This window comes from Mesoplodon densirostris, chromosome 8 (genome assembly GCF_025265405.1).
Source record: "Mesoplodon densirostris isolate mMesDen1 chromosome 8, mMesDen1 primary haplotype, whole genome shotgun sequence".
Lineage (NCBI taxonomy): Eukaryota > Metazoa > Chordata > Mammalia > Artiodactyla > Ziphiidae > Mesoplodon > Mesoplodon densirostris.
This window is the reverse complement of record NC_082668.1, coordinates 6,628,776-6,644,505: the sequence shown is the minus strand read 5'-3', so window position 1 is coordinate 6,644,505 and position 15,730 is coordinate 6,628,776. Positions and strand designations below refer to the sequence as shown.

At 44.2% G+C, this 15,730-nt stretch overlaps 1 protein-coding gene across 2 annotated transcripts in view; it reads left to right on the top strand.

Annotated features, from left to right (window-relative positions):
• Positions 1–15,730, top strand: part of TRPM8 (transient receptor potential cation channel subfamily M member 8) — a 76,010-nt gene that overhangs the window by 19,560 nt on the left and 40,720 nt on the right. The window contains exons 9-14 of one of the 2 annotated variants that reach the window (XM_060106035.1): positions 2,483–2,585; positions 3,697–3,815; positions 8,004–8,282; positions 9,846–9,941; positions 11,757–11,886; positions 13,698–13,843. In XM_060106035.1, the coding sequence (XP_059962018.1) occupies positions 2,483–2,585; positions 3,697–3,815; positions 8,004–8,282; positions 9,846–9,941; positions 11,757–11,886; positions 13,698–13,843 (873 nt within the window). Of the gene's footprint in view, positions 1–2,482; positions 2,586–3,696; positions 3,816–8,003; positions 8,295–9,845; positions 9,942–11,756; positions 11,887–13,697; positions 13,844–15,730 lie in introns of both variants that reach the window. The other variant, XM_060106034.1, reaches the window with a different exon arrangement.

The window sequence follows — 15,730 nt, the reverse complement described above, 5'->3', positions numbered from 1 at the left end:
TTCTAGTGACTTTTCTCTTCTTCTCCGAGTTGGCTTGTTTAGTCCAGACCAGGTCACATCCAGAGGGCCATGCCACCTTACAGGTCCCCACATCCTTTATGAAGGATTTTGATTTCTGCTTCAAGGAAACTGATACAGGAAAGTCGTCTGAAGCAGGCTAAATGTCAGACACATTTCACTCCCTGTGATTATATTATTCTTTCTGGGATTCACATCTAATTCATATTCATATGCTAATGATTTATCATAATTATAATCAAGTCAACCAGAAGACATACAATAATAATAAAAATTAGTCTGGCATTTTGATTATGCACTTGTATGGGGTTTTGCAGTTGGTAGAAATTTCCCAAAAGACCAAGCCCAAGAGTGGAATTATTAATTAATGAATGTATACATTCAATCAAAAATTTTTTTGGATTTTTGAATTTTGTTTTATTTTTTTATACAGCAGGTTCTTATTAGTTATCTATTTTATACATATTAGTGTATATATGGCAATCCCAATCTCCCAGTTCATCCCACCACCACCCCCACCCTGCCACTTTCCCCCCCTTGGTGTCCATACATTTGTTCTCTACATCTGTGTCTCTATTTCTGCCCTGCAAACCGGTTCATCTGTACCATTTTTCTAGGTTCCACATATATGTGTTAGTATACGATATTTGTTTTTCTCTTTCTGACTTACTTCACTCTGTATGACAGTCTCTAGATCCATCCACGTCTCTACAAATGACCCAATTTTGTTCCCTTTTATGGCTGAGTAATATTCCATCATATATATGTACCACATCTTCTTTATCCATTCGTCTGTCGATGAGCATTTAGGTTGCTTCCATGACCTGGCTATTGTAAATAGTGCTACCATGAACATTGGGGTGCATATATCTTTTTGAATTAAGAGTTTTCGTCTTTTCTGGATATATGCAAGGGCCCTTTTTAGTCCACATCTTCACCCTTCCAGCCTGACTTGAGGCTTCCCTCTCCACCCAGCTGAAACTCTCTGTAGTTTCAGGCCCTCATTTCCAAATGTTGCCAGGAAAACCCACCACCATCTTGAACTCAGTCTAACCACAGCCAGACTCGTTTCCTCCTCCAGAAGGAGCTCTTCCTTGCCAAGCTCCCACCAAGCTCGCCAATGCCTGAATCCTGGGAATCAAGGGCTCTGCCTCTCCCCCAGCCCTTGAATCTTAAAAAGTGTCTCAAAATTAAACTTTACAGAAAAATCACAAAGGATAAATAGTGAATTCCTTGTCTCTTTAGTCAGTCACCAAGTTGTCTTGGTTTTTGTTCGCACTGAAATTTCCTTCCTATAATCTAAGCCCTACGTGCACACTCAGGTGATTTCTGTGTTCTTCTGTTGTCTTTTCTGCATTTATTCACTTATTCAACAGCTGAGCACCTACCATGTGTTACACACACACACACACACACACACACACACACTCATCCCTAGTCAATGACTCTCTCAGCTTTTTTTAAAAATTAATTTTTATTGGAGCATAGTTTATTTACAATGTTATGTTGGTTTCTGCTATACAGCAAAGTGAATCAGTTATATATATACATAAATCCACTCTTTTTTAGATTCTATTACCATATAGATCATTATAGAGTACTGAGTAGAGTTGCCTGTGCTATACAGTAGGTTCTTATTAGTTATCTATTTTTATGTATAGTAGTGTGTATATGCCAATCCCAATTTATCTTTCCTGCCCCCCCTTTCCCTCTTGGTAACCCTAATTTTGTTTTCTACATCTATGACTCTATTTCTGTTTTGTAAATAGGTTTATTTGTACCATTATTTCTTAGATTCCACATATAAGCGATATCATATGATATTTGTCTTTCTCTGTCTGACTTCACTCAGTATGACAATCTCTAGGTCCATCCATGTCACTGCAGATGGCATTATTTTGTTCCTTTTTTATGGTGGAGTAATATTCCATAGTATATATATACCACATCTTCTTTATCCATTCTTCCATCGATGGACATTTAGGTTGCTTCCATGTCCTGGCTATTGTAGATAGTGCTGCAATTAACATTGGGGTGCATGTATCTTTTTGAAGTATGGTTTTCTCTGGATATATGCCCAGCAGTGGGATGCCTGGATCATATGGTAGCTCTATTTTTAGTGTTTTAAGAAACTTCCATACCGTTCTCCATAGTGGCTGTACCAATTTACGTTCCTACCAATAATGTAGGAGGGTTCCTCTCTCAGCTTTTTGATAAGGACTTGTTGATATATGTGCCCTTGTAGAGCCAGTACTTTATTCTCATTGTGGTCAAGGACTCACTGTTCCAATTTAGAAATTAGATGCTGTGGGTACAGGTGCTGTAGAAGAGGGAAGGAGATTTGGAACATTCCTATAAGTGGTCTTTAAAAAAATGGAATAAAATATTCCTCACCAAAAGAGAGTTTATGCTGCTTGTGCCTGAAATCAGTTGGCTGACAACTCTGCTCTTTAAATCTTGCCAGCTCAAAGAAATTCTCGAAAGTTCTCACCTATTAACCCTTATTAAAATAGAAGAAGCTGGGGATGAAATTGTGAGCAATGCTATCTCCTATGCACTGTACAAAGGTGAGTAAAATTAGCTCCTGTAGAAGTTTCAGCTTTGTGTTGCTTTCTGTGGCTTTTAATGGCTTCCATTTATTTTTTAAAACAGCTTTACTGAAATATAATCTTGCACTTAATTTCGATTAGCATATATTAGAAGTTGTAATAACTACTATTGACCTGCTGAGTTAAATCTCCTTGGTTGTATATTTAACAGAACAAGAATTTTTATGTCATCAAAATATCAGTTAAATATGATCACAGTACTTTCCAAAGAGCTGCCTCCAACAGTGGTTTAGAATCTTTATCTGAGTCTCAGACACTTTGAGAGTATGATAAAAGCTATGGACCTTTGTCCTAGGATTCTACATCTGTGTACACACGTGTGCACACACATAGATAATTTTGCGTTCAGTTTCAGGGGTTAATACATTTCCTATGCTTATGAATGAACCTCAGTTTTAAAATCCTCAGGTGTGAACTTTGCTGTCTGAGAATCCCATCAAGGTGGAATTACCTGAAGTAAATAGACCCCTGGCAAAGACCACGTAGAGTTGAGCCATCTGATTAATATATTTAAGGCATGCAGAGCAGGGCAAGGCACAAGAGAAGTGCACTTTAAGCATTAGCTATTTATTAGAATCATTCTTACTGTGCTTGTCAGAAATTTGGTTGTAAGGATATTTATTAAAATGAGACTATATCTGTAGAGATACATAGGTACAGAAATTATTAGCGCTGAAAAAGACAAGTGGAATACTGTTATGATAGAGCTCATTGTGTCATAGATTTAGATATAGTAAAAGTCAGATGTGGTCCTGGAAATGTGACATTTATGGAATCTGAATCTATGGAAAAATATCAGTATACCATATTTACACTGTTAGGATATGACATGGAAAGATATTATCACCTAAATTGATCCACATTACATACTTTGGGACATATAGAATAAGGATAAGATTGAGTGAAAATAAACTGTCAGTGAAATGACAGCTCTTAGTGTCTGATTCTATGAGAACATGCTTAGAATCTCCTTTGATAAATGGCTCTGATAATTGGCCATATGGAATGGTTCTGACTCTCTTGTTTCTGGGTGTTTGGTGAGTTGATTTTTTTCCCTGTCCTCTTACAGCCTTTAGCACCAATGAACAAGATAAGGATAACTGGAATGGGCAGCTGAAGCTTCTGCTGGAGTGGAACCAGCTGGACCTAGCCAGTGATGAGATTTTCACCAATGACCGCCGGTGGGAGGTACATAGGAAGCCCTCCTGGGTTATTCCAGTGACAGGTCTGGTCCATTTCTGACAGGGTCTTTGCCCTTGAATATTGTAAAGAATTGTCCTGTCCTGGTACATCAGTGTTGCCAAGGCTCACTTTCCTCATCTGTAGTAGGGGATAATAACATTGACTTAGTAGGTTGCTTGCAAAGAGATAATAAAAATAAATACACTAATGTAAGGTAACATCAATCTACCATTACCATCCAAAGTTTATAGCTGTCCCGCCATGATGTGAGAGGTGATTCTCCATTGAGGTGTTGAGGTGCAGATTTCCTCCTGGGAGTTGATGGACAGAAATGTGGGGAAACTAAGTGCAGGATGATTGAAAGGGGTTTATCAGAAGTAACTCAACTAAAACTCCAGACAGCGGTACTCATTTTGTGCCCTGCCCCACCTTCTTAGCCAAGTTCTCATAAGAGAATTGTCAGCAGTGAGACGCATAAGAGAAAAATAGAACAAGTTGATTAAAGACATATAATGAATATCTTAGAGTTAGAAAATCAGGACTCCCCCAGGCAAACGAGTACCTCCAATATGGAAGTTGTATGTCCAGAAAATCTGTATTTTTTTTCCAGGAGAGTGATTTTTCTCACTTTGAATTTGATGAGAGTTGTAAGACTGCATTTTCCAGCAGCATCCTCTTGGGTACAACTAAAGTGAGATCCGCCTTAGGAGCTCTGTTTTGTAGGAACAATTATAAACCATCACACTTGGATCTGTAAGGTGGGAGCTTCTTTGTTTTAAGCTCTTCAGTCACTGGTGGGCAGTGAAAACACTTTTAGGCCTCTCGTTGTATAATCAAAGATGAAGACTTCAGTTATCCTTACATGTGATCAATTTTTTTTTTTTTTTTTTTTTTTTTGCGGTACGCGGGCCTCTCACTGTTGTGGCCTCTCCTGTTGCGGAGCACAGGCTCTGGACGCGCAGGCTCAGCAGCCATGGCTCACAGGCCCAGTCACTCCGTGGCATGTGGGATCCTCCCAGACCGGGGCATGAACCCGTGTCCCTGCATCAGCAGGCGGATTCTTTTTTTTCGGTATGCGGACCTCTCACTGTTGTGGCCTCTCCCGTTGCGGAGCACAGGCTCCGAACGTGCAGGCTCAGTGGCCATGGCTCATAGGTCCAGCCGCTCCGCAGCATGTGGGATCCTCCCGGACCGGGGCACGAACCCGTGTCCCCTGCATCGGCAGGCGGACTCTCAACCACTACACCACCAGGGAAGCCCCATGTGATCAATTTTAGTAATAGAATCCAAATAAAGTCATGGCTTATGGGTTTTTTAATTATTAATTCCTTTAGCAAACATTATCTTTGGTTTCTGCAGTATAATTGATGCTATCTCACATGGCAAGCCTTTAGTTAGTTGAGGGAAAACAGAACTGTATAAAAATCTAAGTAATTGATTCAGAAATGAACCCCTCTGTGTGAAATGTTCTATTTAAGTGACATCAGATGGTACAAATAAACATAAACTCAGGCATGCATTGAATAGTACATTTAATTTTATTAACTCAGCTAAAGAGAGTTGAGTGAAGGACATAATGGTTGAGAGTATGGACTCTGGAGCCAGCCCATCTACATGACTTAACCTCTGCAAGTTACTTAACCTTCCTCAGTTTCCTTATACAGTGGTGAATTGGGGTCAGTTCATACTGGTTTTAGCAAGAGCTGACTGCTAAAATTTTTAGGGTTTTTTGAGTCGGTTGTTAAATACAGTCATTAAAAATCAAGTACTATACTCTTAGAACTAAATAAATTTTATTAAAAACCAAGGCAATCAATAATCAAACTCATCCCTTTCTAACTATTTTACTACATTTACTCTGATCTATACTCTGGAGGTTATGTCTATTGTATCTGCATTCTGCAAACACCGTATTTGCTACTCTGTGTTGGGTCCCAGTTGTGCATTCAATGATGTCACATGGTAACCGAAGACTGGCCATGTTGGGAGCATTTACACTGTAGCAATGGTCAAATACTACAAATCAGGGCTTATTATTTTCTTCCAGAATGTTGGTTGTAAAGTATTTACCAACACACCACTGATCATCTGAAAACAGAGATGGTAATAATAGTGGTAGCTACCTCATTGGATTGTTATGATTAAATCAGATAATATTTCTAAAATGCTTAGAACACTGGCACATATTAAGCCGTATATGTCTTTGTTTAAAAATAACTAAAAATCTTTGCATAACCTTTTGTAGTGCACAAAGCAGCTTCACTGTGCTAGTTCACTTGGCCGTCATGCCAGCCATCACAGGGATTATCTCATTTTGCTGGTTAATAAGCCAGGGCTCCATGGGTACCACAGAAGGGCCATTCTGATGGTTTTTTGAGGGCCTGCTCCGAACTTGAATCTCCGAAGGCATCTTGACCTGTGTTATCTCATTTCATCCCCACAAGCACCTATTTTACAGACAAGAAAACTGAGGTTGAGACACAGTCTTGTTCGAGGTCACACATAAGGTAATGGTAGAACCAAGGTTTGGAAACAAACGTGTGTCCGACTGCAAAGCTGCTCTCTTCCCCATACGCCAGTGGTTCTCAAAGGGTGGTCCCTGGACCCGGAGTAGCATGAGTATAACCTGGGAACTTGTTAGCAGTGCAGATTATCAGGGCAGCCACCTCTTTTTGTCCCTGTCTCCCCTGGAGCCACAGTGTGGGGACTCAAGAGACCCTTGGCAGTTGCCTCTGCAGGCAATGTGTGATCCCAGAGAGACCAACATCAGACAGAAACAGAAACCGCTAATGCTGCCCTTGGCAGGGGATATTCCCCTGAACCAGGGCTCAGACAATTAAAGTGAGGACAGTGGGCTGGGTGAGCAGCCGCGAGGCTAGTGGGGGGCTCAGGGCTACAGTGCCCAGGCTCCTGGAGCTGCCCCAGTTGGCTCCAACTGACGGTCCTCTGTGTTGTCAGAGCTTCTGGTATTTACTTGTGAATCTGGATTTTAATGCTGGCAATGTGGATTTTTATGAACTGTCTAATTTTTAATGTTGGCAACTGAATCAAATTGTAATAAATAGTATGGAGGACAATCAGAACATATCTGAGAGCTGGTGTGGCCCGTGGACCACGGGTTTGTGTCTGAAGTACACATTAATTATCTTTATTAAGATTCTTAATAAGCTTCTATGGGATAAGGATACCAGCAGCCCAGACAGTAGAGGTACAGGTAACTAATAACTAGGTATCACTGTCAAGTGTTCCAGTGACTCATGGTTATATAACATGACCAAGCATTTGCCTCATGGCATGGGAAGGGCAGTGGGGCAACCCCATGGCACAGAAGGAAGAGTTGGCTGGTGGTTGGCTCACACCTGGTGTCCAGTGTAGACCTCAGAGAAATGGTGTGAGCTGTACCATGAGCCCCCTGCCCCCTAATAGAGTGAGTGCTTCCTTTATGCCAGACACTGGGATCAATTCTTGATCAACAACATCCCTTTTTTTAATGTAATTTTTTTTTTTAGATTTTTATTTGATGTGGACCATTTTTAAAGTCTTTATTGAATTTGTTACAATATTGCTTCTGTTTTATGTTTTGGTCTTTTGACCACGAGGCATGTGGGATCATATCTCCACAACCAGGGATCAAACACGCACCCCCTGTATTGGAAGGCAGAGTCTTAACCACTGGACCACCAGGGAAGTCCCTCAACCTCATCCTTATGTGGGTGTCATTATCTCCACTTTACAACAGCAAGAGACCAATTCCCATCCAAGCTCACATCTAGCTGATTTCAAAGATTCCACCTTGCTGCTTCCCCCATCTCGATGTTTGAGCTGTAATCTAATATTGTGTTACAACCGAAAAGATAAATTTTATTTACCTCATGGTTGAAAATGCGACGTGGCTGAGAAAGAAGATGCCTTATTTTCTTTCTTTTTTTTTTTTTTTTTTTGCGGTATGCGGGCCTCTCACTGTTGTGGCCTCTCCCATTGCGGAGCACAGGCTCCGGACGCACAGGCCCAGCGGCCATGGCTCACGGGCCCAGTCTCTCCGCGGCATGTGGGATCTTCCCAGACCGGGGCACGAACCCGTATCCCCTGCATCGGCAGGCGGACTCTCAACCACTGCGCCACCAGGGAAGCCCAATGCCTTGTTTTCTTGATTGGATTTAGGCTGTGCATTGTCTCTCTGCTCTTTCTTCTCAGTCTGCTGACCTTCAGGAAGTCATGTTTATGGCTCTCATAAAGGACAGACCCAAGTTTGTCCGCCTCTTTCTGGAGAATGGCTTGAACCTGCAGAAGTTCCTCACCAATGACGTCCTCACTGAGCTCTTCTCCAATCACTTCAGCACCCTGGTGTATCGGAACCTGCAGATTGCCAAGAATTCCTATAACGACACCCTCCTCACGTTCGTCTGGAAACTGGTTGCTAACTTCCGAAGAGGCTTCCGGAAGGAAGACAGGACTAGCAGGGATGAGATACACGTAGAGCTCCATGTGTGTACTATCACAGTTGTCTGCTTGAATTCTTTGCTCTCTTGCGTCTTCCCTCAAAAAATCTCTCTACTTCCATCTTTCCTACTCCCTACCTCATCGCTGTCATGTAGTTAACATGTTGGGGTTGTTATTTTTTCCTACTGCCTTTATTTAAGCTAGCAAGTCCTAGCGAGGTAACAAGTGGTGCATGTTCTTGCTTTATTCTTTGTGCTATCTTTACAACTAGTTATTGCAGTATTTCCTAATTGCAAAGCTTGGTGTGACACACTTTCTGAAGGCATCTAGCAGGGAATGGGGACAAATGACTGGCTGTCTGATCATGTCGTAGCCTTCTGGACATGATCTGCCTAAAACAGTTCTCTGCTTCCTATGCAAAGAACGGGAGAACTGCCGAGTTTCCTTTTGTGAATAAAAGGGGCAGTGAATCTTTGTACAGAGATAATCCAGGTTTCCATTTGAGAAGGTGTTGTGGAAGTACCACTTATATTCTCTCAAGATTTCCTATTTTAAGGACAGGCAGGCCCAGTTTCTAGCACCTCCAACTCTTTGCTGAAGGTCTGCTCTGGTCAGAGCCCAGTGACTGCCAGAAGTTGGTGTATAAATACCTCAACAACCCCCCTGCTCAGAGGAGATAATTCTGAGACTTGTGTCCTACACTGGCTCCAAGGATTGCCTAGTGGGATTAGTCTCTTGTTATGGACCATGACAACTTGTTGGTCCTTTCTTTTCCAATCTCATTTCCTCAATTTCCTAGTGGTTTTCCTGCAATCATGTCCAAAATAAACTACTTGTCTCAAATGCTTGATTGCTTCTGGGAAAACTCAAACTAGGTCATTATCTTTTATAGTTTTAGAATTTTATTATATGTGTGTTGCAAAAATCTAAATGAGCTAGGTGTTTGAAGGAATTGGAAATGTTTAAAAAGCTGTTTGATGCTATTTATGTTAAAACTCTCCACAGTATCCATAACTATGCCAGAAACATTTTGGATCTTGGTAAAACCTGTAGGGAAGATTAAAAGGAATATATACATAGAGTTGTTTTCTATCTGAAAAGGTTCCCTTGGAAGATATGGGAGGCTGAGTAGGAGCTGGGATTCTTAGTTGATGTATTAGGAATTGTAACTTTGAATAACACTCCAAAGAAATAACTTTACTTTTACGTTGTGATAATTGAACTTCAACTATTGGAAAGTTAGAATTTAGTTAGAATGATTTTTCTAGATGAGAAAGAGATTTCTATGATGAGAAGGAACTGCTTTCTCTCCAGCCTGTCAGAAGTCATTCAGTTTTTAAATTGCTGTCAGCCCATTTTTTCACCCTTTATACTTTTCCATTTACGTGTACGTTGTCTTTTATGATAGATCAAAGATTCTGTTGAAACTCACATCACTGTTCTGTGAAAATGGATTCAGACACCAAGTTACAGAGCCCTCCAAACATGGGGCACTCTCCTAGGGCATCCTGGCCCTGTTTTCATTCTTATACTGGTGTGTCTGCCAAAGTGATGCTCCATCTGCATGTGCTGACCCCCTGCTCTAATCCCTCCCAGGATGTGTCTCCTATTACTCGGCACCCCCTGCAGGCACTCTTCATCTGGGCCATTCTTCAGAACAAGAAGGAACTTTCCAAAGCCATTTGGGAGCAGGTAAATGTCTAAGTCTGTGACAGATGTATGCTTGGTTGTGGTTGTTCTGACCCTTTCAAACCTCACATACCTAATCTAAAACGTCCTCAGTAAAATGGAATATTTGATGTCAGTGGATATGGTTGTGCCTGTTTCCATGTGAACAGGGGTGTGTTTGGGAGGGGAGGTCCCTGGAAAGTTCTGGGCTTGGTGGGTAATCCAGGAGGCACCTGCTTCTTAGGTTTGTGTGGATGTGTGATTGTCTTTCAAGTGGAGGAGGTTTTAAAGTTTAATTTAAAATTAATTTCTAACCTTCTTGCATTATAGGCAGGAAGTAGGGCCTGTACAAAGCCTGCTTTAGGAAATGATTGAGATTTTTCTTTGTGATTCCACACATAATGATTTTTATAAATGATTTATGAACAGTTAAAAAGAAGCTGCATTCTCTGTTTTTAGAGCCTAAGATTAGGTATTGAATATTGATTCACACACACACTCTCACTAACTATAATTGTCAGTCTTCATGTCCTTGACCAATTTCCCCCTCTGAGCTGTTACAGCATGATGGTGGGTCATTAAGCTTCCCATTGCCACGTCTAACTATCAGCTTCTCCTGCATTTATCTTTTTTTTTTTATTGGAGTATAATTACTTTACAATGTTGTGTTAGTTTCTGCTGTACAATGAAGTGAATCAGCTATATACATACCTATATCCCCTCCCTCTTAGACCTCCCTCCCCCCTTCCCTGCCCCCCATCTAGGTCATCACAGAGCACTGAGCTGAGCCCCCTGTGCTATACAGCAGGTTCCCACTAGCTATCTATTTTGCACATGGTAGTGTATTTATGTCAAACCTAATCTCTCAATTTGTCCCACCCTCCCATCCCACCCCTGTGTCCACATGTCTGTTCTCTACGTCTATGTCCCTATTCCTGCCCTACAAATAGGTTCATCTGTACCATTTTTTCTAGATTCCACATATATGCATATACAATATTTGTTTTTTTCTTTCTGACTTACATCACTCTGTATGACTGACTCTATATGTCCATCCACATCTCTACAAGTGATCCAGTTTCATTCCTTTTTATGGCTGAGTAATATTCCATTGTATGTATGTACCACATCTTCTTTATCCATTCATCTATCATTGGACATTTAGGTTGTTTCCATGTCCTGGCTATTGTAAATAGTGCTGCAATGAACATTGGGGTACATGTGTCCTTTTGAATTATGGTTTTCTCAGGGTATATGCCCAGTAGTGAGATTTCTATGATGAGAAGGAACTGCTTTCTCTTCAGCCTGTCAGAAGTCATTCAGTTTTTAAATTGCTGTCAGCCCACTTTTTCACCCTTTATACCTTTCCATCTTTCCATTTCTGTGTCATATGGCAGTTCTATTTTTAGTTTTCTAAGGAACCTCCATACTGTTCTCCATAGTGGCTGTATCATTTTACATTCCCACCAACAGTGCAAAAGGGTTCCCTTTTCTCCACACCCTTTCCAGCATTTATGATTTGTAGATTTTTTGGTGATGGCCATTCTGACTGGTATGAGGTGATACCTCATTGTAGTTTTGATTTGCATTTTTCTAATAATTAGTGATGCATTTGTCTTGATATTTTCTTTTTGTATGTTAATTCCGTGTTCAAGACTGTGAGTATATTCAGGTTCAAGACTCTTGGTGCACATTACAAATTTTACTGGGAATCATTATAAACAGTTCAGATTTTTACCATTTCCTGCTTTTGCCATCAATCTGTGCTTGTCTGACTTTGATGTTGACTCGACTGCAAGGGCTTACAAATTAACTGTGACATTCTCACCCCTCTGGAAGACCAGGGGCTGTACTCTGGCAGCCCTGGGAGCCAGCAAGCTTCTGAAGACTCTGGCCAAGGTGAAGAATGACATCAATGCTGCAGGGGAGTCCGAGGAGTTGGCAAATGAGTACGAGACCCGAGCAGTGGGTAAGCCTCTGGGAACGGGAGCCGTGGCCGGCACAGCCACACCACGTGGCATTTACTGACTTTTCCAAGAACGAAGGTGGTGAGATATAGGCTCTCTCATCCCACAGCTGCCCAGGGCCACACCCAGGCCAGGTCTAAGTAACTCAGCACCATAGGGAAGCCTTGGGGTGTTTTGTTTTGGGGATGCTATTCAGAAACCTTGACACGTGTGAGGTTTTACCTGACGTGCAAGCTAACAGGTTAGCCTGCCAGCTTCCTATACATATACTGACAGAAGACCCCAGACCCCTGGGTTAGGGACACAGATGGTTTACTACTAATGGCAAAGACAGCAGCCAGAGCAGTATCTTGGGTTGGTCCCCGTGCCTCGATTCCCCACGAGGTCACGTGAATAAGGGCTGGTGTTGGTGGTCCCACATCTCCACAAACTTAGGAGGCTCAGAGCTTCTATAACACAAGGCAACAGGCGAGCTGCCCAGCTCCCCTCCAGGGCGATGTTTCTCATCACCTGGAACGGAAGAGGGCAGAGGCCCCGCTGAGTGTGATGCTCCTGAAACATCTGTCCTCTGTTTGATGTTCACCTGCCCTTGAACACAGCTTGCCATTGCCCCTGCTCAGAGGGCCTGGACCATGCAGGACTGTGAGAAATCCAGGACCAGTTGCCTCGCAGCAACAGAGAATTTTAGGCCGGCTCAGTTTTCTTCTTTCCACTGGGGAGTTTTAAGTTTGCAAGGTGGCACGTTGCAAAATGCAGGCATGTCTGTTGTCTGATCTAATGAAGAAATGTTCATGCATTTAGCCTCTCTGTGTTGGGAAAAAGGTGTCTGATTATTTCTTCTACTATATTAAAAATTTCAAGGTATTACGTTGTTTTTGGATTGACTTCAGCTGGGCAATGGCTCCGAGCATTTCGACTTTTAAAGGATTTTCTCTGAGGAGCTACACACCAATCTGTTTGTCATAAGGTCTCAAAATATAAGCACACCCTCAATGCAATAGGACAGTGTTGTTGTTGTTGTTTCTTCATTTTTATTTATTTTATTTTTGGCTGCGTTGGGTCTTCATTGCTACGCGCGGGCTTTCTCTAGTTGCAGCGAGCGGAGGCTATACTTCGTTGCGATGCGCGGGCTTCTCATTGCGGTGGCTTTTCTTGTTGCGGAGCACGGGCTCTAGGCACGCAGGCTCAGTAGTTGTAGCACGTGGGCTTCAGTAGTTGTGGCTCACGGGCTCTAGGCGCGCAGGCTCAGTAATTGTGGCACACGGGCTTAGTTGCTCCGCGGCATGTGGGATCTTCCCAGACCAGAGCTTGGATCCTTGTCCTCTCCACTGGCAGGCAGATTCTTAACCACTGTGTCACCAAGGAAGCCCTGGGCCAGTGTTTTTTATTACGTTATTTTGGCTTTTTTTTTTTTTTTGCACTGTGCCTTAACCGCAAAGAACCTCACCAAGAAAGCACAGAAAGTAAATGAGATGGAGGAGGGCTCAGGGTCTGGATCCCCTCCCCAGTGGCTGAACCCCACGAAAGAGGGCATTCCCCATGTTCACTGCAGCTCAATTCAGTGGGCATTTCTGGACACCTGCTGCCAGGAGGCGCTGTGCTGTGTGTGGGGTGCCCAAAGAAGGTCCCTTTGTTCAGTAGAGAATTATATTGTACTGGTGTTCTCTTTGCCTTTTATAATCCAGGATGCTCACAGCCAGGCTTTCATGGAAGTCAGGGCTTGGCTGGTGGGCTCGGGGGGCGGGGGGGAAAGTTCTGTGTATTAGCCAGCCCTGCCTCCCGTTTCCCTCTCTCTGGGGACCATGACACTTAGAGCTGTTCACGGAGTGTTACAGCAGCGACGAAGACTTGGCGGAACAGCTCCTGGTCTATTCCTGCGAAGCCTGGGGCGGAAGCAGCTGTTTGGAGCTGGCGGTGGAGGCCACGAACCAGCATTTCATCGCTCAGCCCGGGGTCCAGGTAAACAACATGCAGTCACCAAACATCATGCCCAGAAATGGGCCTTTCCATCAGCTGGGTGTCTGGAGCCAGTGTATCTCTAACTAGGTGTAGGCATGGACCAGGTTACATGAACTCTCTGAGCCTTAGTTTCCTCATCTGTAAAATGGGCATAATAGGGGGTAAAGGAAGGGTTGCTGTGAGGATTCAATGAGATAATATGTGAGTGGGGCCAGCCCTTTTATTATAGTAGCTGTTACTGTTAGAAATATTACTAGTAGTAATGGCAGCAGAGAAACTAGTATAAAGTGGGTTCAGCCAGTGGAGACGTTTTCTGCCCCAAATTACATTAACAGCAGTTTGCACCTGGTATCTCAGGTTTCGGAGGGGAGATTTTTTCCACCCACCATCCCAGCTGGAGGGGTCTGGTGTGAAGGGGAGGAACATGGGGAAGAGATGGATGGACTGACCCTCGTCTGCATAGCCCTTGTACACGCGACCACACTTCATCTTCACAGCACGCGTGCAGGTCGACATCATCCCATTTTACTGAGGAGGACTCAGGAGCTCAGAGAGGTTCTGGAACGTTCCCCAGGTTGCTAGGAAGTGGCAGGGCTGGGCTTTGATCCCATGATGATTGCCCGCCTTACGGACTTTCCATTATACCATGCAGCCAATAACTAGCACAGTGTTTACAAAGGAATCCGTTTGCGACTCCAGCCAAGCGGATTCAGTGAGTGTGGTCATGGATGACAAGGGACACACAGGGAGCCTTGCTGTTGTTCTGGTTTAGCCTCTGTGTCGTAGTGGGCTGGAGGGAGGCCAGTGCTGGGGTCAGGGTTGCCTGGGAGACCCGGCCGGCTGCTACGGCTGCCTCGCTCTGCTCATGGCTCTGCTCGCAGCTTCTCAGCCCCCAGACCCCTTCTTGCCGGTGTCCCAGAGCTTTGGGCCCTGGGGAGGGGCCAAAGTTCACCAGGCCTGACGGTTTCCACCAGATGCCAGTTCAGCGATGTTTATGGAAAGTCTCCCTGCCCGGCCCGTGGGACCAGGGAGTGTGGTTGCTCTGGGCGGGCTGACAGGTGGGGTCAGATGTCGCCAGTGGCCATGGAACCCGAGCTAGTGCAGGAGCTTTCTGTGACCGAGGGCCTCAGGGTGCCGCTCGGAGATGGCCTGGTGGGCTCATCACCCTGGAAGGATCGGGACAGTGAGGAAGACTGGACCTTACTTGTCTCGGTGTGCCCTGCAGAAGCAGACTGCCAGACAAGGATTTGACTGCAAGTGGTTTATGCTGGACGTGAGTCCAGGAGGTGCGTGAGGGGAGGGGAGGCCGAGAGGCTGGGAAGGGAAGGGAAGGAAGCAGACACAGGTATGCTAAGGAGAAGCTGCCTTCTGGGGGCTTCTGGGAGCTTCATGCCGCCTGCCCCAGTGTTGCTCATCCGAGCATCAACCCACCAACTGCAGTTTGCGGTTCCCTGGGGGCTGCCCCTCAAGGGTCAAGTACACGCCCGGCCCCAGAGGCCCAGGCAGAGCTGGGCAGGGCTCTCGGGAGGAGCCGTCCTCTCCTGGAGGGGTGCTCCGGGGTATGGATGGGGCACCCGGGTCCCAGACCTCCAGACAGTGCTGGGAAGGCCTCAGGTCCCTCCTGCTCTGCCACAGAGACACACCGGTCCCTTCTGATTGACATATTTTTGTTCTTGTGGGTTTTCTTTTTTTTTTTTTTTTTTGGCTGTGCTGTGCAGCTTGCGGGATCCTAGTTCCCTGACCAGGGATCGAACCCAGGCCCTTGGTAGTGAAAGTGTGGAGTCCTAACCACCGCATCACCAGGAAATACCCAATACGATCTTTTCTGAGAGCTGCGGGGTCCTTCTGTGTGACCCAGCCTATGCCCACCCCTTCTGTGTTGACTTT